Genomic DNA, 22674 nt, shown 5'->3' with positions numbered 1-22674 from the left:
CTGGGAATGGGGACCCTACAGAAATGGGGGGGCCCTACAGAAATGGGGTGGCCCTATAGGGACACTGGGGGGACAGGGACCCTACAGAAATGGGGTGGCCCTACAGAAATGGGGTGGCCCTATAGGGACACTGGGGGACAGAGTGACCCTACAGAAATGGGGTGGCCCTACAGAAATGGGGTGGCCCTACAGGGACACTGAGGGGTCAGAGTGACCCTACAGAAATGGGGTGGCCCTACAGGGACATTGGGGGGACAGAGTGACCCTACAGAAATGGGGTGGCCCTATAGGGACACTGGGGGGGCAGAGTGACCCTACAGAAATGGGGTGGCCCTATAGGGACATTGGGGGGGACAGTGACCCTACAGAAATGGGGTGGCCCTACAGAAATGGGGTGGCCCTATATGGACATTGGGGGGACAGAGTGACTCTATAGAAATGGGGTGGCCCTATAGGGACACTGGGGGGACAGAGTGACCCTATAGAAATGGGGTGGCCCTATAGGGACATTGGGGGGACAAAGTGACTCTATAGAAATGGGGTGGCCCTATACGGACACTGGGGGGGCAGAGTGACCCTATAGAAATGGGGTGGCCCTATAGGGACGCTGAGGGGACAGTGACCCTATAGAAATGGGGTGGCCCTATAGGGACACTGAGGGGACAGTGACCCTAACCAAGGGGTGACACAGGGGGACACAAAGTGACCCTACAACACCAAGGTGGGGACACAGAGCTGACCCTACAGTAACACTGGGAGGGGACAGCAGTGACCTAAACAGAGGCAACCCCATAACAACATTGGGGGTGCAAAGTGACCCTACAATGACACTGAGGGTCTGGGAATGACCCTATAACAACACTGGGGAGGGACAACAGTGACCCTAAACACGGTGACCCCAGAGTGACCCTAAACAAGGTGACCCCACAGTGACCCTAAACAGGGGTGACCCCACAGTGACCCCACAGGACCCTAAACAAGGTGACCCCAAAGTGACCCTAAACATGGTGACCCCACAGTGACCCCACAGTGACCCTAAACAGGGGTGACCCCACAGTGACCCCACAGTGACCCTAAACATGGTGACCCCACAGTGACCCCACAGGACCCTAAACAAGGTGACCCCAAAGTGACCCTAAACATGGTGACCCCACAGTGACCCTAAACAGGGGTGACCCCACAACCCCAAGGCGGGGACACAAAGCGACCTTACCGTAACAGGAGCTCACAGGGTGACCCCACAACACCATCGGGGACTCCTGCAGTGACCCTAAACAGCGGTGACCCCACAGTGACCCTAAACAGGGGTGACCCCACAAGATCGGGGGACACAAAGCGACCCCATAAAACCCCGGTGTGGGGGGGGGCGCCGTTCCCATGGCAACGCCGGGGGTTGGGGGGGGCGCCCCCGTCGCTGTCGTGCAACGGCCGCTGCCGTAAAGCGACGCCCGCGGTGCCGCAAAAGCGTCGGCCGGTGCCGCCAAGCGAGGCGGCGGGGGCGGCGCGTTAAAGATGGCGGCGGCGGGGCCCGGTCCCGGGGCCGGCGCTGGAGCGGCCGGGGGGACCCGCGGCGGCCGCCACTGAGCCCGGCCGCACCCCCCGGCACCGTCCGGGACCCTCCGGGACACTCGGGTCGGTGCGCGGCCCCTCCTGGCTCCGGGCCGGACGCGGCCCCCGCGGGCTCGGGGCCTTCCTCAGCCCCGGGGCGGGGGCGGGGCCGGGGCGGGCCCGGGGCTGAGGGGGGGAATCCCGGGAGAGGCGGGGAGGCCTCGGGGGGGGGCACGGGGGGAGTTTTTGGGGAGTCCCCGAGGGTTTGGGGGGGTTCTGGGGGAGCCTCTGAGGGAGCCCGGGGGGGCCCTGGGAGGTTTGGGGAGTCCTTGAGGATTTTGAGGGAATTCTGGGGGGTCCTTGAGGATTTTGAGGGAATTCTGGGGGGTCCTTGAGGGTTTTGAGGGGATTTTGGGGGGTCCTTGAGGGTTTTGGGGGGAATTTCAGGGGGTCCTTGAGGATTTTGGGGGGTCCTTGAGGATTTTGAGGGAATTTTGGGGGGTCCTTGAAAATTTTGGGGGATCCTTGAGGATTTTGAGGGGAATTTCAAGGGGTCCTTGGGGATTTTGGGGGGTCCTTGAGGATTCTGAAGGGATTTTGAGGGATCCTTGAGTTTTTTGGGGGGGGTTTTGAGCAGCCCTTGAGGATTCTGGGGAGTCCTTGAGGCTTTTGGGGGAGTTTTGGGGGTCCTTGAGGCTTTTGTGGGGTTTTTAAAGGGCCCTTGAGGATTTTGGGGAGGTTCTGGGGGCTCCTTGAGGATTTTTGGGGGGGATTTTGAGGGATTTTTGGCAATCCCCAAGCCTTTGGGGGGGTCCTGAAGTTTTTTTGGGGCATCCTGGGGGGGTTCTTTGAGGATTTTTGGGGGACCCCTGAGACTTTGAGAGGGGGTCCCCGAGATTTTTGGGGTCTGAGAAGGATCTCAGGATTTTTGGGGTGATCCTCAACCTTTTGGGGTTGGTCCCCGAATATTTCTGGGGGTCCTGGAGTTTTTTTTTTAGGATCTCCTGAGATTTTGGGGAGGTCTGGGAAGGGTTCTGGAGTTTTTGGGATGGATCCTTGAGATTTTGGGGTCCCCAGGGATTGGAGGATTCCCAAAAATCAGGAATTCCCAGGAAATGAATTTGCCAAAAATTTGGAATCTCAAAAAATTTGGGATCCCCAGGGATAGACTGAATTTTTCCAGGATTGGGAGGGGTCCCCAAAAATCGGGAATTTCCAGGAATTGCGGAGGAGATCCCCAAAAATTGGGAATTCCCAAGGATCTGGGGTTTTCCAGGACTCCATAGGGGTTTCTCAGGGATTGGGAAACTCCCCAAAAATTTGGTATTTTTCAGGGATTGAGGGGATTTTTGGGGATTTCTTGGGAATCAGAGGGGTCCCCAAAAATTTGGGTTCTTTGGGAATTGGGGGAGGTTCCCAAAAATCAGTGAGGATTTCTCTGGGATCAGGGAATCCAGGGGGGTTCCCAAAAATCTGGGATGGTTCTCCAGGGATTTGGGGGGTCCCCAAAATTGGGGGTCCCCGGGTTCTGACCCCACACTCCCCCCCAGCTCCAGCCCCGCTGTCCCTGGCACCTGGCACAGGTGAGTGCGGCCGGATCCCGCGGAATTTGGGGAGTTTGGGGGGGTTTTGGGGTTTCTCCAGGATTCCCTGGAATTGGGACATTCCTGGGAATGCTGCTGGGGATCTGGGAATGCTCCTGAGGCACCTGGGGATCCATCCCTGAGGATTTGGGGGCTTTTTCCCTGAGGATTTGGGGGATCCATCCCTGAGGATTTGGGGGATCCATCCTTGAGGGATTTGGGGGATCCATCCTGAGGGATTTGGGGGATCCATCCCTGAGGATTTGGGGGATCCATCCTGAGGGATTTGGGGGATCCATCCCTGAGGATTTGGGGGATCCATCCTGAGGGATTTGGGGGATCCATCCCTGAGGATTTGGGGATCCATCCCCAGGGATTTTTGGGTGATCCATCCCTGAGAATTTGAGGAACACATCTCAAGGGATTTGGGGGCTTTTTCCCTGAGGATTTGGAGGATCCATTCCAAAGAATTTAGGGGATCCATCCTGGTGGATTTGTGGTTCTATCCCTGAGGATTTGGGGTTTCCATCCCAAGGAATTTGGGGGATCCACCCCCAAGTCCTGCCGTGCTGGAATGTTGGATTCATGGATTTTTGGGAGCACCCAGAATTTGGGAGTGCCTGGAACCAATCCCGAGAGGAATTTGGGCTGAGGGATGGACAGGACCATGCCTGGGAATCACCCAGGGATCACCACCTGGTTTATCCCAGTTTATCCCAGTTTATCCCAGTTTGGAGGGGCAGCAGGGAGGCTGGGCCAGGCGGATCCTGACTCCAGAAGCTCTGGAATGCCCCGGGATATTTTTGGGAGCTGCAGCGTCAGGCCGGGAATGCTGAGCCTGTCCAGATGTGCAGCCAGGCAGCCGCGGAATCCCGGGATTTTGGTTTGATTCCCTGCGATTCCCAGCGAGTTTCCCACCTCACTCTGGATCAGGAGTGGATTCCCAGCCTTTGGAAGCTCATTCCTGGTCCTTCACCTCAGAATGGAAGCAAAAAAAATCCTGGAAGTGGAAGCAAAAACTGTGGGATTTGAAGGGGGAGAAATAATTCCCGTGCTCGCCTTTGGGATTGTGCAGAGTTACAGTTGGTATTCCATGGAATTCCAGCAGAATTCCAAGGCTCTCCTGCTTTTTCTGTGGAAATTTGGCCATTTCCTGTGGAAATGGGGTTTTTTTGGGAAGCTGGAGGGCAGCGGGTGGCTGGTGCTGGTCTCTTGGAGAGATTCCAGAGGGATTTTTTTTTTTTGTGGGAATGTGTTTAGGGATGGATCTTTGGGATCACAAATCCCTCGGGATTGGCTTTTCCCGGGATGCTGAGCCAGGGCTGGGTGTCCTGGAGCATTCCCAGGTGGATTTTCCATGGGAATTGGGGATTTTGGGAACAAACTCCACTCTCTGGGGCTCTGTGGCAGGTGGAGAAATGGGAATTTTGTGTGGGAATGTTTAAAGATGGATCTTTGGGATCACAAGTTCCTCGGGATCGGCTTTTCCCGGGATGCTGAGCCAGAGCTGGGTGTCCTGGAGCATTCCCAGGTGGATTTTCCATGGGAATTGGGGGATTTTGGGAGCACCTGCAGTGCCGGGGTGGGTTGGGGACACGGGGACATCCCATGGTGGCTGTGGCCACTCCAGCCCCCTGTGCCACTGTCCTCTTTGTGCCCCTGTCCCTGTGTCCCCCTGTCCCTGTGTCCCCCTGTCCCCTTCGTGCCCATGTCCCTGTGTCCCCATGTCCCCTTTGTGCCTCTGTCCCCATGTCTCCATGTCCCCTTTGTCCCCACGTCCCTGTCCCCACGTCCCTGTCGCCATGTCCCCTTTGTCCCCATGTCCCTGTCCTCATGTCCCTGTCCCGGTGTCCCCGCAGGGATCCCCGTGGGAAGTGGCGATGTCAGACAAAGGTGGCAGCATGGACGGCAGGACGGACATCGTCAACGGTGAGGGGACAGCTGGGGACACCCAGAGGGACAGGAGGGGGGACAGGGGGCCAGGGAGAGGGACAGGGGGACACTCAGGGGTCAGCCAGGGGGACAGGGGACAGCCAGGGGACAGGGGGACAGGAAGGGGGACAGCCAGGGGACAGGGAGACACTCAGGGGACACAGATGAGGACAGGGAGACACTCAGGGGACAGCCAGGGGACAGGGGGACAGGAAGGGGGACACAGATGAGGACAGGGGGCACTCAGGGGACAGCCAGGGGGACAAGGGGACACTCAGGGGGACATGGAGGGGGGCAGCCAAGGGACAGGGAGAGAGGCAAGGGACAAACAGGGACAGTGACAGGGGGGCAGGGTCATAGCAAGCATGATGGGAGGGGACAGTGAGGGTGACAGGGTGGCAGGGAGTGGGACAGCAGTGGGGACAGGATGGCAGCAAGGGTGGCAGTGAGGGTGGTAGGGTGACAGCATGGGGGACAAGGTGGCAGCGATGGTGACCAGGTAACGGTGACAGTGATGGTGCCAGCCAGTGCCACCACTCTGTCCTTGTGGTGGTGGCAGTGTCACCAGTCCCTGTCCCCAGGCATCCTGTGGAGCTGTCCCCGTGGCAGTGTGACACTGGTGACACCACAATGTCCCTGTCCCCAGGCAGCCTGTGGAGCTGTCCCCATGGCAATGTGACACTGTGATGTCCCTGTCCCCAGGCAGCCTGTGGAGCTGTCCCCATGGCAGTGTGACACTGGTGACACCACAATGTCCCCATGGCAGTGTGACACTGGTGACACTGTGATGTCCCTGTCCCCAGGCAGCCTGTGGAGCTGTCCCCATGGCAGTGTGACACTGGTGACACCACAATGTCCCCATGGCAGTGTGACACTGGTGACACTGTGATGTCCCTGTCCCCAGGCAGCCTGTGGAGCTGTCCCCGTGGCAGTGTGACACTAGTGACACCACAATGTCCCCATGGCAGTGTGACACTGGTGACACTGTGATGTCCCTGTCCCCAGGCAGCCTGTGGAGCTGTCCCCGTGGCAGTGTGGCACTGGTGACACTGTGATGTCCCTGTCCCCAGGCAGCCTGTGGAGCTGTCCCCGTGGCAGTGTGGCACTGGTGACACTGTGATGTCCCTGTCCCCAGGCAGCCTGTGGAGCTGTCCCTGTGGCAGTGTGACACTGGTGACACCACAATGTCCCTGTCTCTGTGGCAGTGTGACACTGGTGACACTGTGATGTCCCTGTCCCCAGGCAGCCTGTGGAGCTGTCCCCGTGGCAGTGTGACACTGGTGACACTGTGATGTCCCTGTCCCCAGGCAGCCTGTCCAGCAGCCCCGAGGACATGTCTGCCGAGGAGGGCCGCGAGACGTCCTCGGGGATCGAGGTGGAGGCGTCCGACCTGAGCCTGAGCCTGACGGGCGACGACGCCGGGGCCGCGCGCAGCCGCGCCAGCGACAGCGACAGCTCCGGCGACAAGGACAGCGACAGCCTGGACGACACCGGCCACTACTCCATCCCCGAGGAGCCGCGGCAGGACGAGGACGAAGACGAGGATGAGGACGAGGAGGAGGAACCGCGGGCCCGGCGCAGGGGGCCCCGCAAGCGGCCGCCTCACGAGCGCGACTCGTCGGACGAGGAGCAGGCGCTGGAGGACTGGGTGGCCTCAGAGACGTGGGCGCTGCCTCGGCCGCGTTGGAGAGCGATCCCGGCGCTGCGGCAGCGCCAGTTGGGCGGCTGCTCCCGTTTCGTGGCTCAGGCCTGCGGGGCCCGGCTGTTCGTGCAGAAATTCCGGCTGCAGCACGGCCTGGAAGGGCACACGGGCTGCGTGAACACGCTGCATTTCAACCAGCGCGGAACCCGCCTGGCCAGCGGCAGCGACGACCTCAAGGTGCTGGTGTGGGACTGGCTGAGGCGCCGGCCCGTGCTGCAGTTCGACAGCGGGCACAAGAGCAACGTCTTCCAGGTGAGGGAAAAAGCGGGAATGGGCTGGGAATGGCGGGTTGGAATCGCAGAGAGGCGGCCTTGCCTTGTGGGTGACCGGAGAAATGGGAGTTGTGAGGGGAAAAATGGGAGTGCTGAGGGGGAAATGGGAGTTCTGAGGGGGAAAAATGGGAGTTCTGAGGGGGAAATGGGAGTTCTGAGGGGGAAATGGGAGTTCTGAGGGGAAAATGGGAGTTCTGAGGGGGAAATGGGAATCCTGAGGGGGAAAAGGGGAGTTCTGAGGGGGAAATGGGAGTTCTGAGGGGAAAATGGGAGTTCTGAGGGGAAAATGGGAGTTCTGAGGGGGAAATGGGAATCCTGAGGGGGAAATGGGAGTTCTGAGGGGGAAAAATGGGAGTTCTGAGGGGGAAGTGGGAATGCTGAGGGAAAAATGGCAGTTCTGAGGGAAAAATGGGAGTTCTGAGGGGGAAACAGGAATGCTGAGGGGGAAGTGGGGAATGCTGAGGGGGAAACGGGAATGCTGAGGGGAAAATGGGAGTTCTGAGGGGGAAAAATGGGAGTTCTGAGGGGGAAAAATGGGAGTTTTGAGGGGGAAATGGGAGTTTTGAGGGGGAAATGGGAGTTTTGAGGGGGAAATGGGAGTTTTGAGGGGGAAATGGGAGTTCTGAGGGAAAAAATGGAAGTTCTGAGGAGGAAGTGGGAATGCTGAGGGATAAAATGGGAATTCTGAGGGGAAAATGGGAATCCTGAGGGGGAAAAGGGGAGTTCTGAGGGGAAAAATGGGAGTTCTGAGGGGGAAGTGGGAGTTCTGAGAGGAAAAATGGGAGTCCTGAGGGGAAAAATGGGAATTCTAACGGATAAAATGGGAATGCTGAGGGGAAAATGGGAGTTCTGAAGGGAAAATGGGAGTTCTGAGGGAAAGATGAGAGTTCTGAGGGGGAAATGGGAATTCTAAGGGATAAAATGGGAATTCTAAGGGATAAAGTGGGAATCCTGAGGGGAAAAATGGGAATGCTGAGGGCGAAATGGGAATTCTGGAGGAATAATGGGGATTCCATCAACCTACAGTACGACTGGCCCACCTCGTGAGGGACCGTAAAAATGGGAATTCTCAGGGGAAAAATGGGAATTCTGAGGGGGAAATCAGGACTTCTGAGCTCGGAATGATTCTCAAGGGAATCAGGATGATTCCCAGGACAGCTGGGCTGATTCCTGGGAGAGCTTGGGACAGTTCCCAGGATGATTCCCAGCAGAGTTTGGGATAATTCCGAGGACTGTTCTTGGGATAATTGCTGGGAGGATTCCTGAGAGAGCTGGGAGGATTCCTAGGAGATTTTGGGATGATTCCTGGGAGAATTCGGGTTGATTCCCAGGGGAGATTTTGGGAGGATTCCTGGAAGAATTTGGGATGATTCCCAGGGAAGAGTTTGGGAGGATTCCTGGAAGAATTTGGGATGATTCCCAGGGAAGAGTTTGGGATGATTCCCAAGAGAACTGGGACGATTCCCAGAACAATTCCAACACTCCCCCCATCGCTTTCCCCTCCCCACCTGTTCCTCCTTCACCTCCTTTGCAATGACCCTTTTTCCCCTTCTCCCCCTACTGCCTCCCAATCCCTTTTTCCCACCTTTTTCCCTGTTTTTCCGTGTTTTCCAGGCCAAATTCCTTCCCAACAGCGGCGACTCCACGCTGGCCATGTGTGCCCGGGATGGGCAGGTGCGCGTGGCCGAGCTCTCAGCCACTCAGTGCTGCCGCAGCACCAAGCGCGTGGCCCAGCACAAGGGAGCCTCCCACAAGGTCAGCTGGGATCCAGGAATGGCAAATCCCGGGATTTGGGGTGCCTGGGAATGGGGGAATGGTGTGGGAGCAGCGGTGGGAGCAGAGGGATTGGGGATGTCACCACAGGGGTGGCAGAGCTGTCGCGGCACTGAGCTCAGCACAAGGGAGCTTCCCACAAGGTGAGCTGGGATTTGGGAGTGCCAAATCCTGGGAGTGGCAAATCCTGGGAATGGCAAATCCCAGGAATGGCAAATCCCAGGATTTGGGGTGCCTGTGAATGGGGGAACACAGTGGGGAACGGTGATTGGGGATGTCACCACAGAGGTGGCAGAGCGGTCGCAGCACCGAGCTCAGCGCAAAGGAGCTTCCCACAGGATGAGCATGGATCCTGGGAATGCCAAATCCTGGGAATGCCAAATCCTGGGAATGCTAAATCCCGGGAATGCCAAATCCCAGGATTTGGGGTACTTGGGAATGGGGGAGCAGTGGTGTGGGAAGAGGGGGAGGACTGAGGATGTCACCACTCAGGTGACAGCTGTCACAGCACCAAGCCCAGCACAAGGAAGCCTCCCACAAGGTGAGCTGGGATTTGGGAATGGCAAATGAAATGGAAACCCCACAGGCTCCATCTCCTTCCCGGGGACTGCGGCAGGACCAGCCCAGCCTGGGAAGGGGAAAACCCCACAGGCTCCATCTCCTGCCCAGGAACCACAGCAGGACCAGCCCAGCCTGGGAAGGGGAGAAGCCCCACAGGCTCCATCTCCTGCCCAGGAACCACAGCAGGACCAGCCCAGCCTGGGAAGGGGAGAAGCCCCACAGGCTCCATCTCCTGCCCAGGAACCACAGCAGGACCAGCCCAGCCTGGCCCAGGAAGGGGAAAACCCCACAGGCTCCATCTCCTTCCCGGGGACTGCGGCAGGACCAGCCCAGCCCAGGAAAGGGAAAATCCCTGCAGGCTCCATCCCTTGCCCAGGAACCATGGCAGGACCAGCCCAGCCTGGGAAGGGGAAAACCCCACAGGCTCCATCTCCTTCCCGGGGACTGCGGCAGGACCAGCCCAGCCTGGGAAGGGGAAAACCCCACAGGCTCCATCTCCTGCCCAGGAACCACAGCAGGACCAGCCCAGCCTGGCCCAGGAAGGGGAAAATCCCCACAGGCTCCATCTCCTTCTTGGGGACTGCGGCAGGACCAGCCCAGCCCAGCCCAGCCTGGGCCGCATGGCCTGGGGATGGGATGAGAACCATTTAAAGCTCTGTTACCTTTCACAGCCAGAAACCAGAGACAAATTCCCAGGCTTAGGTCTGAAGGTGTTGTTCACAGGTTGATCTCACTTTCCAATGATCAAAACTGCTGTCAGTTCTCAGAAATGGCCAGTTATTGGCCAGGAGAAAAACTCCCTTCAGCTTCCAGCAGCTTTCAGCTCCCTTACACTTCTTGAGGTGTTTGTATCTTAAATGCCAATCCATCACAGCTTTGGTGTCACTGTGATGTCAGCTGTGACATCCCAGTGATGTTACCACAGAGGTGAGGGTGGGTGAGTTCTACTCTGTTCCATTAAAATACAATTATTTTTTTTTTGGGAGAAAGAATTTTCCAATTCTTTGGGAGCAGAGGGAACCAATCCCCAAATTTTCCAAGCCTTGGATGTGGCCGTTGTCACCTGTGATGTCACCACACAGCTTGGGGGGCGTGGGTTTGGCCACTCAGCTCCATAAAAATCCAGGAATTTGGGGATTTTCCCACTTTTTGGGTGCAGTTCAAACCCTTGGCTATGCTGTTGTCTCCATGACGTCATTCCAAATGACGTCACCCCAGATGACATCACCCCAGATGACGTCACCCCAGATGACGTCACCACCGTTCAAGGGCGGGAAACCGCCAAACCTGTTGTTTTTCCAGATGGATTTTCCTGCTTTTTGGAATTTTTAGGAGCTATTCCTGTTTTGTTTTTCCCACTTTTTTTTCCCCCCAATCCCAGCTGGCGCTGGAGCCGGACTCGCCCTGCACGTTCCTGTCTGCAGGAGAGGACGCCGTGGTCTTCACCATCGACCTGCGGCAGGACCGGCCCGCCTCGTGAGTGACCGGAAAAACGGCAATTCTGAGGGGAAAATGGAAAATTGTGGGTGGGAAACAAGGAGTTCCGGGTGTAAAATGGGAATTCTGAGGGGAAAATGGAAAATTCTGGGTCAGAAACGCGGAGTTCCGGGTGTAAAACGGGAATTCTGAGGGGAAAATGGAAAATTCTGGGTCAGAAACGCGGAGTTCCGGGTGTAAAACGGGAATTCTGAGGGGAAAATGGAAAATTGTGGGTGGGAAATGCGGAGTTCCGGGTGTAAAATGGGAATTCTGAGGGGAAAATGGAGAATTGTGGGTGGGAAACGCGGAGTTCTGGGTGTAAAATGGGAATTCTGAGGGGAAAATGGAGAATTCGGGGTGGGAAACGTGGAGTTCCGGGCGTAAAACGGGAATTCTGAGGGGAAAACCAAGAATTCGGGGTGGGAGACGTGGAGTTCCGGGCATAAAATGGGAATTCTGAGGGGGAAATGGAGAATTCTGGGTGGGAAACACGGAGTTCTGGGCGTAAAACGTAAATTCTGAGGGGAAAACCGAGAATTGTGGGTGGGAAACGCGGAGTTCTTGGCGTAAAATGGGAATTCTGAGGGGAAAATGGAGAATTGTGGGTGGGAAATGCGGAGTTCCGGGTGTAAACCGGGAATTCTGAGGAGAAAATGAGAATTCTGAGTGGGAAACGCAGAGTTCCAGGTGTAAAACAGGAATTCTGAGGGGAAAACCGAAAATTGTGGGTGGGAAACGGGGAGTTCCGGGCATAAAACAGGAATTCTGAGGGGAAAATGGAGAATTCTGGGTGGGAAATGCGGAGTTCCAGGTGTAAAATGGGAATTCTGAGGGGAAAATGGAGAATTCTGGGTGGGAAATGTGGAGTTCTGGGCATAAAATGGGAATTCTGAGGGGAGAATGGAAAATTCGGGGTGGGAAATGTGGAGTTCCGGGTGTAAAATGGGAATTCTGAGGGGAAAATGGAGAATTCTGGGTGGGAAATGCGGAGTTCCAGGTGTAAAACAGGAATTCTGAGGGGAAAATGGAGAATTGTGGGTGGGAAATGCGGAGTTTTGGGTATAAAATAGGAATTTTGTGGGAAAAAAAGTGGGATTTGGGGTGGGAAATGGGGATTCCATCAATCTGAAGCAGGACTTGCCCTGCCTTGTGAAAAATTGGGGGAAAAATGGGAATTCTGTGGGGAAAAAATCCTGGTTTCTCCTGTCAAATCCCAGTTTTTGTCAAAAAAAGCTGTTATTTCTATAAATATTATATTTATAAATATTATATATAAATATTATATTTATAAATATATTATAAAATTTTTTTTTTATTTTTTTCCCTAAAATTTCCGTAATTCCCTAAAAAAATCCCTGGATTTCCCCTTGAATTCCAATTCCCCACCCACCAAATCCCTGTTTTCTTGATCCAATTCCCTGGAGTCAAGGGGGTGATTTGGGGGTGTGAAAATGAGAATTCTCAGGGAATAATGGGAATTCTGGGGGGTGAGAATGGGGATTTAGGGGGAAAAACAGGGATTGGGTGGGAAAAGGGGATTTTTGGGGGGAAAACCGTGGATTTTAGAGGTGAGACAGGCGTGGGTTTGGGAATAACAAGTGGGAAGTGGGGAAAAATGGGAATCTGGAGGGGAAGCAGGTGGGATTTGGGGAATAAGAGGTGAGTTTTGGGGAAAAAAAAAACAGGTTTTTTTTGGGAAATCAGGGAATTTGGGGGAAATGAGATTATTTTTATGGGGGAAATGGCTCGAGTTTTTTGGAAAATGGAGATATTTTTTTTGCAGGAAATTTTGATATGTTTTGAGGGAAAATGAATTTTTTGGGGGAAAAGAAGCAGTTTTTTTGGGAGGAAAAACTGATTTTTTTTATTTTTAACCAGAGTAATTATGGGATAAAACATTTTTTGGGTGAGAAGCAGATTTTTTGGGGGGGACAAACCACAGCTTTTTGAGGAAAAAACATTGTATTTTGAGGAAAACCAGGAGATTTTGGGCAAAACTGGATTATGTTTAGGGAGAAAACCAGGATTTTTTGTGGGAAAAGCAGGGATTTTTTTGGGAAGAACAGTTTTTCTATCTGCCTGTACTTTTCCAAGCCTCCAGGCTGTCATTCTGGAGGCTGATCCAGCCCAAATCCCGGGGTTTCATAACCAGGACGAGCCCTTTAATCCCTGATCCCGCCGGAATCCGTGGCTGGAGCCAATCCCAGCCCCCTCCCTGGGCTGGATCCCTTTGGAATTCTCACCCTGGCAGAGCCAACCCCGATTTTTCCCTCCTGGAATGCCCCAAATTCCCACAAATCCAGGCTGTTTTCATGGAAAATGGGGATTTTTGGGGGGGAAATGGGGATTTGGGGGGAAAAAATGGGGATTTGGGGGGAAAAAATGGGATTTTGAGGGGGAAAAATTGGAATTTTGGGGCTATAATGGGGGTTTTGGAGGGAATAATGGGGAATGGTGGACAGGAAAATGAGGATTCTGTCAGGAAAATGTGGATTTTTTTTGGAAAAATGGGAATTTTTGTGGGGGGAAACAGGTGGGATTTGGGGAATAACAGGTGGAGTTTGGGGAAAAATCAGGGTTTTTTTGGGAAATCACGTTTTCCCTTGGGAATTCCCAACCCCCTCCCTGTCCTTTGGAATTCTCACCCTGGTGGAGCCAACCCCAAATATTTCTCTCATGGAATGACCCAAATTCCGACAAATCCCAGCTGTTTTTGGGGAAAAACCATCCCATACCACATTATCCCTTTGGGAATTCTTCCAGTGGGATTTTTCCCTTGGATTTTTCCTTGGAAAACTCCCCTGGGAATATTCCCAGGGTAAAATATTCCAGGGTGGGACCATTCCCCACCCTCACTGCCCAATCCCTGCTGATTTCTGGGATTTTCTCCCCTGGGAATTCCCCCTCCCGGTTTGGGCTGGGATTTGGGCTGGGATTTGGGGCTGATCCCGGGGATTTTTCCCAGGAAATTGGTGGTGACGAAGGAGAAGGAGAAGAAGGTCGGGCTCTACACCATCTTCGTCAACCCTGCCAACACCTCCCAGTTCGCCGTGGGCGGCCGCGACCAGTTCGTGAGGTGGGGCCAGACTGGGAGCACTGGGAGAGCCCAGATCCTGGGATTGCCCTTCCCAAATCCTGGGATTTCCCATCCCAAATCCTGGGATTGCCCTTCCCAAATCCTGGGATTCCCCTTCCCAAATCCTGGGATTCCCCTTCCCAAATCCTGGGATTCCCCTTCCCAAATCCTGGGATTGCCCATCCCAAATCCTGGGATTGCCCTTCCCAAATCCTGGGATTTCCCATCCCAAATCCTGGGATTGCCCTTCCCAAATCCTGGGATTTCCCTTCTCAAATCCTGGGATTGCCCATCCCAGATCCTGGGATTTCCCATCCCAAATCCTGGGATTCCCCATCCCAAATCCTGGGATTCCCCATCCCAAATCCTGGGATTTCCCATCCCAAATCCTGGGATTGCCGTTCCCAAATCCTGGGATTTCCCATCCCAAATCCTGGGATTGCCCTTCCCAAATCCATCATTTCCCCTTCCCCTTTCTGAATCTGCCTCATTCCCTTCCCAAATCAGGGGCTGGCACCAGTTCCTGAGGTGGGGCCAAACTGGGAGCACTGGGAGAGCCCAAATCCAGGGATTCCCCATCCCAAATCCAGGGATTCCCCATCCGAGATCCAGGGATTTCCCCTTCCCAAATCCAGGGATTCCCCATCCCAGATCCAGGGATTTCCCCTTCCCAAATCCAGGGATTCCCCATCCCAGATCCAGGGATTTTCCCATCCCAAATCCTGGGATTCCCCATCCCAAAACCAGGAATTCCCAAATCTGCCTCTTTCCCTTTCCAAATCCCCAATTTTGCCTTCCCAAATCAGGGATTGGGACCAGTTCAGCCAGTGAGGCCCAACTGGGAGCACTGGGAGCCCCCAAATCCAGGGGTATCCCAGCACTGAATCCCAGAAAATTTTGGACATGGAATTTCAGCCGTGGGAATGTCATTCCCACCCCAAATCTGGGTATATCCCAAGATAGAATTCCAGGGAATTTGAACATGGAATTCCTGTCACAGGAACCAAAATTCCCACCCCAAATCCAGGCCTATCCCAGCAGGGAATTCCAGGGAATTTTAAGATGGAATTTCAGGCATGGCAACATCATTCCTGTCCCATATCCAGCTGTATCCTGGCACAAAAATCCAGGGAATTTTAACATGGAATTCTGGCTATGGGAACATCATTCCTGCCCCAAATCCCTAGGGAATTTTAAGATGGAATTTTGGGCATGGGAACATAATTTCTTCCCTAAATCTGTGCCTATCCAGGTACAAAATCCCAGGGAATTTTAGGATGGAATTTTCTGGGATAAGAAGGCCTTCCTGGACTGGATCCAATCCTATTTTTTTTTCCCCCCAATTCCTGCAGGATTTACGACCAGAGGAAAATCGATGAGAACGAGAACAACGGAGTCCTGAAGAAGTTCTGCCCCCACCACCTGGTACTGGGGATACTGGGAGAGGGGACTGGGAGCACTGGGAGAGGGGACTGGGAGCACTGGGATCACCCCAGAGTGATTTCCTGGGACTCCCCTGCTCCTTTTCCTGGAAAACTCTTCAGGAAGAAGTGGAAAAAACTCCCAGAAATCTGTATTTTTATTTGTTTGGTTTTTGGGGGGGATTTTTTTTTTCCCCCTCAATCCCAGTTTTCTGCCTTCCTGAGTCCTTTTCTGGGAGTTTAACACTCAGTATTCCCAGGAAAAGGGGCTGGATCTGAGATTTTTTCCCATTTTTCCAGGTGAACAGCGAGTCCAAAGCCAACATCACCTGCCTGGTCTACAGCCACGACGGCTCAGGTGAGTCCAGCTGGGAATCCAGGGGGTCTCACTCCCTCAGACCCCTTCATTTCCCACTAAAAAAAATCAGTTTTTCCCCCCAAAAAATCCATTTTCCCAAAAAAACACCCATTTATCCTCAAAAAACACTTCTTCCCCCCCCAAAAACCTGACATCCTCCTCCAGAATTCCATGTTTTCCAAAATAAAAATAATTTCCCCCCCAAAAAAAACCCCTCTTGAGCTCCAGATCCTCCTGTTTTACCCCATTCCTGCTGTTTTTCCAATTTTCCCACTGTTTTTCAAATTTTCCCCATTTTTCCCCATTTTCCTGCTGTTTTTTTTCCATTTTCCTCCCTTTTTTCCTCATTTCCCCCTTTTTTTTCATTTTTCTGTTTTTTCCTGATATTTTTCCTATTCTCCTCCTGTTTTTCCCCATTTTCCTCTCATTTTTTACCATTTTCCCTGCTCTCCCCATTTTTTCTTTTCCCTATTTTCTTGCTGTTTTTCCCCAATTTCCTGCAATTTTTCCCCAATTTCTTGCTATTTTTCCCATTTTCCTGCTGTTCTTCCCCATTTTCCTGCTGTTTTTCCCCCTTTTCCTGCTGTTTTTCCCAATTTCCCGCTGGTTTTCCCCATTTTCCCCCCGTTTTTTTTCCATTTCCCCGCTGTTTTTCCCCCAAACTCCCCCAATTTTTCTTCCTTTCCCGTTTTTTTTCCCGATTTCCCGATGTTTGTCCCCGTTCCAGAGCTGCTGGCCTCCTACAACGACGAGGACATTTACCTGTTCGACTCGGCGCACAGCGACGGCGCGCAGTACAGCCGGCGCTACAAGGGGCACCGCAACAACGCCACAGGTGGGGAAACACCCCAGAAACACCCCAGAAACACCCCAAAACAGCCCAAAACACCCCAAATTACCCCAAAATCCAGCCCAAAATGCCCCAAATTAGCCCAAAATACCCCAAATTACCCCAAAATCCAACCCCAAACCAGCGCAGTACAGCCGGCGCTACAAGGGGCACTGCAACAATGCCACAGGTGGGGAAACACCCCCAAAACAGCCCAAAACCACCCCAAAACACCCCAAAAACACCCCAAAAACATCCCAAAACACCCCAAAAACACCCCAAAACCAGCCCAAATTAACCCAAAATCCAGCCCCAAACCAGTGCAGTACAGCCGGCACTACTAGGGGCACTGCAACAATGCCACAGGTGGGGAAACACCCCGAAAACAGCCCAAAAACACCCCAAAACACCCCCCAAAACACCCCAAAATACCCCAAAATCCAGCCCAAAATGCCCCAAATTAGCCAAAAATCCAACCCTAAAACCAGTGCAGTACAGCTGGCGCTACAAGGGGCACCGCAACAACGCCACAGGTGGGGAAACACCCCAGAAACACCCCAAAAACACCCCAAAAACACCCCAAAACACCCCAAATTACCCCAAAATCCATCCAAAATTACCCCAAAATCCAGCCCAAAATGCCCCAAATTAGCCCAAAATACCCCAAATTACCCCAAAATCCAACCCCAAACCAGCGCAGTGCAGCTGGCGCTACAAGGAGCACTGCAACAATGCCACAGGTGGGGAAACACCCCAAAAACACCCCAGAAACACCCCAAAACAGCCCAAATTACCCCAAAATCCAGCCCAAAATACCCTGAATTAGCCCAAAATACAACCCAAAATACACCAAATTACCCCAAAACCAGTGCAGTACAGCCGGCGCTACAAGGGGCACCGCAACAACGCCACAGGTGGGGAAACACCCCAAAAACACCCCAAAAACACCCCAGAACATCCCAAAATACCCCAAATTACCCCAAAATCTTGTTTCCCATTTTCCCCTGTTTTTTCCCCTGTTTTTTCCCCATTTTCCCTCATTTTTCCCCATTTTTCCCCTGCTTTTTCGCCTGTTTTTCCCCATTTTTCCTGTTTTTCCCCATTTTCCCCCGTTTTTCCCCATTTTTTCCAGTGAAAGGTGTGAATTTCTACGGCCCCAAGAGCGAGTTCGTGGTGAGCGGCAGCGACTGCGGCCACATTTTCCTCTGGGAAAAATCCTCCTGCCAGATCGTGCAGTTCATGGAAGGCGACAAAGGCGGAGTGGTGAGGCCCCCAAATTCCCAAAATTCCCAATTTTCCAGGTGTTTTTCCCCCATCCCACCCCTGGATTCATCCCCTTTTTCCCCTGTTTCCACCCCAAAAAGCAGTGTTGTTTTCCCGTTCCTGTTTTCTGGGGCTGTTTCGGGATCCCGAATTTGGCCGATCCCGAGGATCCTGCGGGATTTTTCCAGGTGTTTCCTGCTCCAGCCCGCAGGAAAGGGAAGTGTCAGTGCTGGGAATGGCCCCATCCCGAATTTCCTCTGCTGGGAATTCGTGGCTCCCACGCTTTGGGATGGCCAGGAAGGACCCCTGCCCTTTTTCCCTCTTTTCCCCCCTTTTTCCCCCCCCCATTTTTTTCACTTTTTCCCCTTTTCTCCCCTCCTTTCCCCATTTTTTCCCTGGTGAGCTGCCTGGAGGTGCAAATCCCCCATTCCCAATCCCATTCCCAATCCCATTCCCAGCCCCACAATTCCCATTTTTCCCCCACAATTCCCATTTTTCCCATCATTTCCCCAGGTGAACTGCCTGGAGCCGCACCCTCACCTTCCCCATTCCCAATCCCATTCCCAATCCCATTCCCAGCCCCACAATTCCCATTTTTCCCCCACAATTCCCATTTTTCCCCCACAATTCCCATTTTTCCCCCACAATTCCCATTTTTCCCATCATTTCCCCAGGTGAACTGCCTGGAGCCGCACCCTCACCTTCCCCATTCCCATTCCCAATCCCATTCCCAACCCCACAATTCCCATTTTTCCCCCACAATTCCCATTTTTCCCCCACAATTCCCATTTTTCCCATTATTTTCCCAGGTGAACTGCCTGGAGCCGCACCCTCACCTTCCCCAATCCCATTCCCAATCCCATTCCCAATCCCATTCCCATTCCCAATCCCATTCCCAATCCCATTCCCAACCCCACAATTCCCATTTTTCCCCCCACAATTCCCATTTTTCCCCCACAATTCCCATTTTTCCCCCACAATTCCCATTTTTCCCGTTATTTCCCCAGGTGAACTGCCTGGAGCCGCACCCTCACCTTCCCCATTCCCAATCCCATTCCCAATCCCATTCCCAATCCCATTCCCAGCCCCACAATTCCCATTTTTCCCATTATTTTTCCCATTATTTTTCCAGGTGAACTGCCTGGAGCCACACCCTCACCTTCCCCATTCCCAATCCCATTCCCAATCTCATTCCCAGTCCCACAATTCCCATTTTTCCCCCCACAATTCCCATTTTTCCCCCACAATTCCCATTTTTGCCATCATTTCCCCAAGTGAACTGCCTGGAGCCGCACCCTCACCTTCCCCATTCCCAATCCCAACCCCACAATTCCCATTTTTCCCCCCCAATTCCCATTTTTCCCGTTATTTCCCCAGGTGAACTGCCTGGAGCCGCACCCTCACCTGCCGGTGCTGGCCACCAGCGGGCTGGACCACGACGTCAAGATCTGGGCACCCACAGCCGAGGCTCCCACCGAGCTCCGGGGCCTCAAGGAGGTGCGTGGGGCTCTCCCAGGGCTTCTCCCTCCTCTTCCCAACTTTTCCCTGGAATGTGGCCCCGTTCCCTCCACAGGTGATCAAGAAGAACAAGGTGGAGCGGGACGAGGACAGCCTGCACCACACGGACATGTTCGACAGCCACATGCTCTGGTTCCTCATGCACCACCTGCGCCAGCGCCGCCACCACCGGGTATCTCCTGCCCTTTGCCCTGATTTTCCCACTTTTTCCCACTTTTTCCCATTTTTCCCACTTTTTTCCCACTTTTTCCCGCTTTTTCCCGCTTTTTCCCGCTTTTTCCCGCTTTTTCCTGCTTTTTCCCTGCTTTTTCCTGCTGTTTCCCCACTTTTTTTGTGTTTTTTCCCTTTCTTCCCACCTTTCCCCCCCCCTTTCTTCTTCTTTTCCTTCACTTTTCCAGTTTTTTTTCCTCCACTTTTTCCCTGCTTTTTCCCCCCTAATTCCCACATTTTCCCCGGTTTTCCCCCATTTCTCTTCTTCTCTCAGTTCCCCCATTTTCCATTATTTTCCCCCTCTCTTTTCTCCACATTTTCCCCAATTCCCCCCATTTTCCCCAATTCCCCCCATTTTTCCCAATTCCCCCCTTTATCCCCATTTTCCCCAATTCCCCCCATTTTCCCCAATTCCCCCCATTTTTCCCAATTCCCCCCCTTTATCCCCATTTTCCCCAATTCCCCCCATTTTCCCCAATTCCCCCCTTTATCCAAATTTTTCCCAATTCCCCCCGTTTATCCCAATTTCCTCCATTTTCCCCAATCCCCCCCTTTATCCCACTCCCCTCCTTTATCCCATTTTTCCCAATTCCCCCCATTTTTCCCCAATTCCCCCATTCCTGATCCAATTCCCCCCATTTTCCCCAATCCCCCCCTTTATCCCAATTTTCCCCAATTCCCCCCATTTTGCCTAATTCCCCCCTTTATCCAAATTTTTCCCAATTCCCCCCGTTTATCCCAGTTTCCCCAATTCCCCCAGTTTTTCCCAATTCCCCCCCTTTATCCCAATTTTCCCCAATTCCCCCCATTTTCCCCAATTCCCCCCTTATCCAAATTTTTCCCAATTCCCCCCTTTTATCCCAATTTCCCCAATTCCCCCAATTTTTCCCAATTCCCCCCCTTTTCCCCAATCCCCCCTTTATCCCAATCCCCCCTTTTATCCAAATTTTTCCCAATTCCCCCATTTTTCCCAATCCCCCCCTTTATCCCAATCCCCCCTTTATCCAATTTTTCCCCAGTTCTCCCAATTTTCCCAATTTCCCCGATTTTTTCCCAATTCCCCCCTTTATCCAAATTTTTCCCAATTCCCCCATTTTTCCCAATCCCCCCCTTTATCCCACTCCCCCCCTTTATCCCATTTTTCCCAATTTTCCCATTTTTCCCCAATTCCCCCATTCCTGACCCTCTTTTCCCTCTCCCAGCGCCGCCGGGAGCCGGGGGCCGATTCCCCCTCGGACGATTCCGGGAGCTCCTCGGACACTTCGGACGATGAGGAGGAGGGGCCGGACCGGGTGCAGTGCATGCCCTCGTGAGCCCCAAAAAACCCCCCCAAAACCCCCCCAAACCCCCCAAAACCCCCCAAAATCCCCCCAAAAACCCCAACCTGGGGGGGCCCCACCCCACTAACACTTGGAGCTTTCTATTGCCCTCGTTCAGCCCCCCCAGATTCCCAGTTTTCCCCTTTTTTTGGGGGTCCCCTTCCCCTTTTTTCCCTTATTTTCCCATTTTTTCCTCTTTTTTGGGGTTCTCTTCCCCTTTTTCCCCCTTTTTCCCTTTTTTTCCCCATTTTTTTCCCCTTCTTTTCCCCTTTTTTTCCTTTTTTCCCCCTTTTTCTCCCTCTTTCTCCCTTTTTCCCCCTTCTTTCCCCCTTTTTTCCTCTTTTTTTCCTCTTTTTTCCTCTTTTTTTCCCCTTTTTTCCCCTTTTTTCCCTTTTCCCCCCTTTTTTCCCTTTTTCCAGTTTTTTCCCCCTTTTTTTCCCCTTTTTTCCCCCTTTTTCCCCTTTTTTCCCCCTTTTTCCCCTTTTTTCCCCTTTTTCCCCCTTTTTTTCCCCTTTTTTCCCCTTTTTTTGCCCCTTCTTTTTCCCCCTTTTTTTTCCCCCTTTTTCCCCTTTTTCCCCCATTTTTTCCCCTTTTCTTGGGGGTCCCCCCTCAATTTGGGGGTGCCCAGGGGGGATTTTTTCATTTTTTTGGGATCCCTCCCCCACCCCTTCAGCTCTTCAAGCTCCCCCTTTCTTGGGGAGAGGAATCCCACCCTTTTTCCTCATTTTTCTCACATTTTTCCCCCTCTTTCCTTCATTTTTCCCACTTTTTTCCCCCCATTTTCCCTTTTTTTCCCCTTTTCTTCTCAATTCCCTGATTTCCCCCTTTTTTCTTTATTCCCCATTTTCCCTCCCCCTTTTCCCCCCAATTTTTCCCATCTTCCCCATTTTTTTTCTCTTTTCCCCCCATTTCCCCCTTTTTTTTCCCCCTATTATTTCCCCCCTATTTTTCCCTATTCCCCATTCCTTTCCCCCCATTTTTTTCCGCATTTTTCCCCATTTTTCCCCATTTTTCCCCATTTTCCCAGGGTGGGATCTCCCTCCCTCTGTACATAGCCGTGATTTGCACTTGGTTTGGCCCCTTTCACCCCCCAAAAACCCCAAAAACCCCCTAAAAAAAAAAACAAAAACCCTTTTATTTCCCATTTCTTTTCTCGGGGGAGGGGTTCAGGGGGGTTTTTTTTGGGGGGAAAAACCCCAAAATTTCCCTGTTTAGAGGCCTAATTTTATATTGTATTAAAAAAAAAACCAAATGGGCCCGGGAGTTCTCCCTGGCAGAGCTGTAAAAGTTGGGATATATATTATATATAAATGCAATAAAAACCGACTCAACGAGCCCCAGCCTCCCCAAAATTTCTCTCCCACCCCCTCCCTGAACTCCCTGACATTTTTCCCCGATTTTTTTTCCCCGTTTTTCCCAGATTTTCCCCCAAAAACCCTCGCACAGAACAGATTTTTTCCATCTTTATCGATACACAGTCAGCACGGTCTGGGGGAGGGGCGAGGGGGGGGGGGGGAATTTGGGGAGGGGGCGACACCCAGAGACCCCCCCTGATGGGTTGGGGACACCCCTGGGTCCCCCCCCTTGACGTGGTGAGGGAATCAAATCGATTTTAACCAAATCCAGCGTTTTTCACAAAGATTTGGGGACATTCCTGGGGTTGGGGACAATAAATAAGGGGGGGGGGACACGGGGATAATTTGGGGAGGGGGCACAGGGATAAATTTGGGGGGGGGGGGGGGGATGGGGACACACGAGCCGGTGGCTGCTGCGGGTTTTAGCTTTTATTAAATAAAATATATTAATTAATTAACATTTAATTAACTCTGC

The 22674-nt window shown here is 53.0% G+C and overlaps 1 protein-coding gene across 4 annotated transcripts; it reads left to right on the top strand.

The window, feature by feature from the left end:
• Positions 1 to 1470: 1470 nt before the first annotated feature.
• On the top strand, positions 1471 to 22179 carry DCAF8 (DDB1 and CUL4 associated factor 8). 4 transcript variants are annotated; one of them, XM_058860388.1, is made up of 14 exons: positions 1475 to 1632; positions 3099 to 3131; positions 4991 to 5060; positions 6371 to 7017; positions 8652 to 8792; positions 10753 to 10847; positions 13816 to 13926; positions 15279 to 15351; positions 15648 to 15705; positions 16433 to 16540; positions 17667 to 17797; positions 19175 to 19294; positions 19371 to 19487; positions 20728 to 22179. In XM_058860388.1, the coding sequence occupies exons 3-14, from the start codon at positions 5012 to 5014 to the stop codon at positions 20836 to 20838; spliced, it is 1761 nt and encodes a 586-aa protein (XP_058716371.1). In that variant the 5' UTR covers positions 1475 to 1632; positions 3099 to 3131; positions 4991 to 5011; the 3' UTR covers positions 20839 to 22179. The 4 variants fall into 4 exon arrangements, with proteins under 4 accessions (XP_058716374.1, XP_058716371.1, XP_058716373.1 ...); XM_058860390.1 differs by having other exon boundaries at positions 1475 to 1636; XM_058860389.1 differs by lacking the exon at positions 1475 to 1632 and having other exon boundaries at positions 2201 to 3131.
• Positions 22180 to 22674: the final 495 nt, after the last annotated feature.

This window comes from Poecile atricapillus, chromosome 33 (assembly GCF_030490865.1).
Source record: "Poecile atricapillus isolate bPoeAtr1 chromosome 33, bPoeAtr1.hap1, whole genome shotgun sequence".
NCBI lineage: Eukaryota > Metazoa > Chordata > Aves > Passeriformes > Paridae > Poecile > Poecile atricapillus.
This window is presented reverse-complemented; position numbering and strand designations above follow the sequence as displayed.

Excerpts from the sequence above, each read along its gene's own strand:
- DCAF8 (XM_058860388.1), top strand. The coding sequence starts at position 5,012 with ATGTCAGACAAAGGTGGCAGCATGGACGGCAGGACGGACATCGTCAAC. Across the intron at positions 5,061-6,370 it reads CAGGACGGACATCGTCAACG|GCAGCCTGTCCAGCAGCCCC; the intron begins GTGAGGGGACAG and ends CCCTGTCCCCAG. Across the intron at positions 15,706-16,432 it reads CTACAGCCACGACGGCTCAG|AGCTGCTGGCCTCCTACAAC; the intron begins GTGAGTCCAGCT and ends TCCCCGTTCCAG.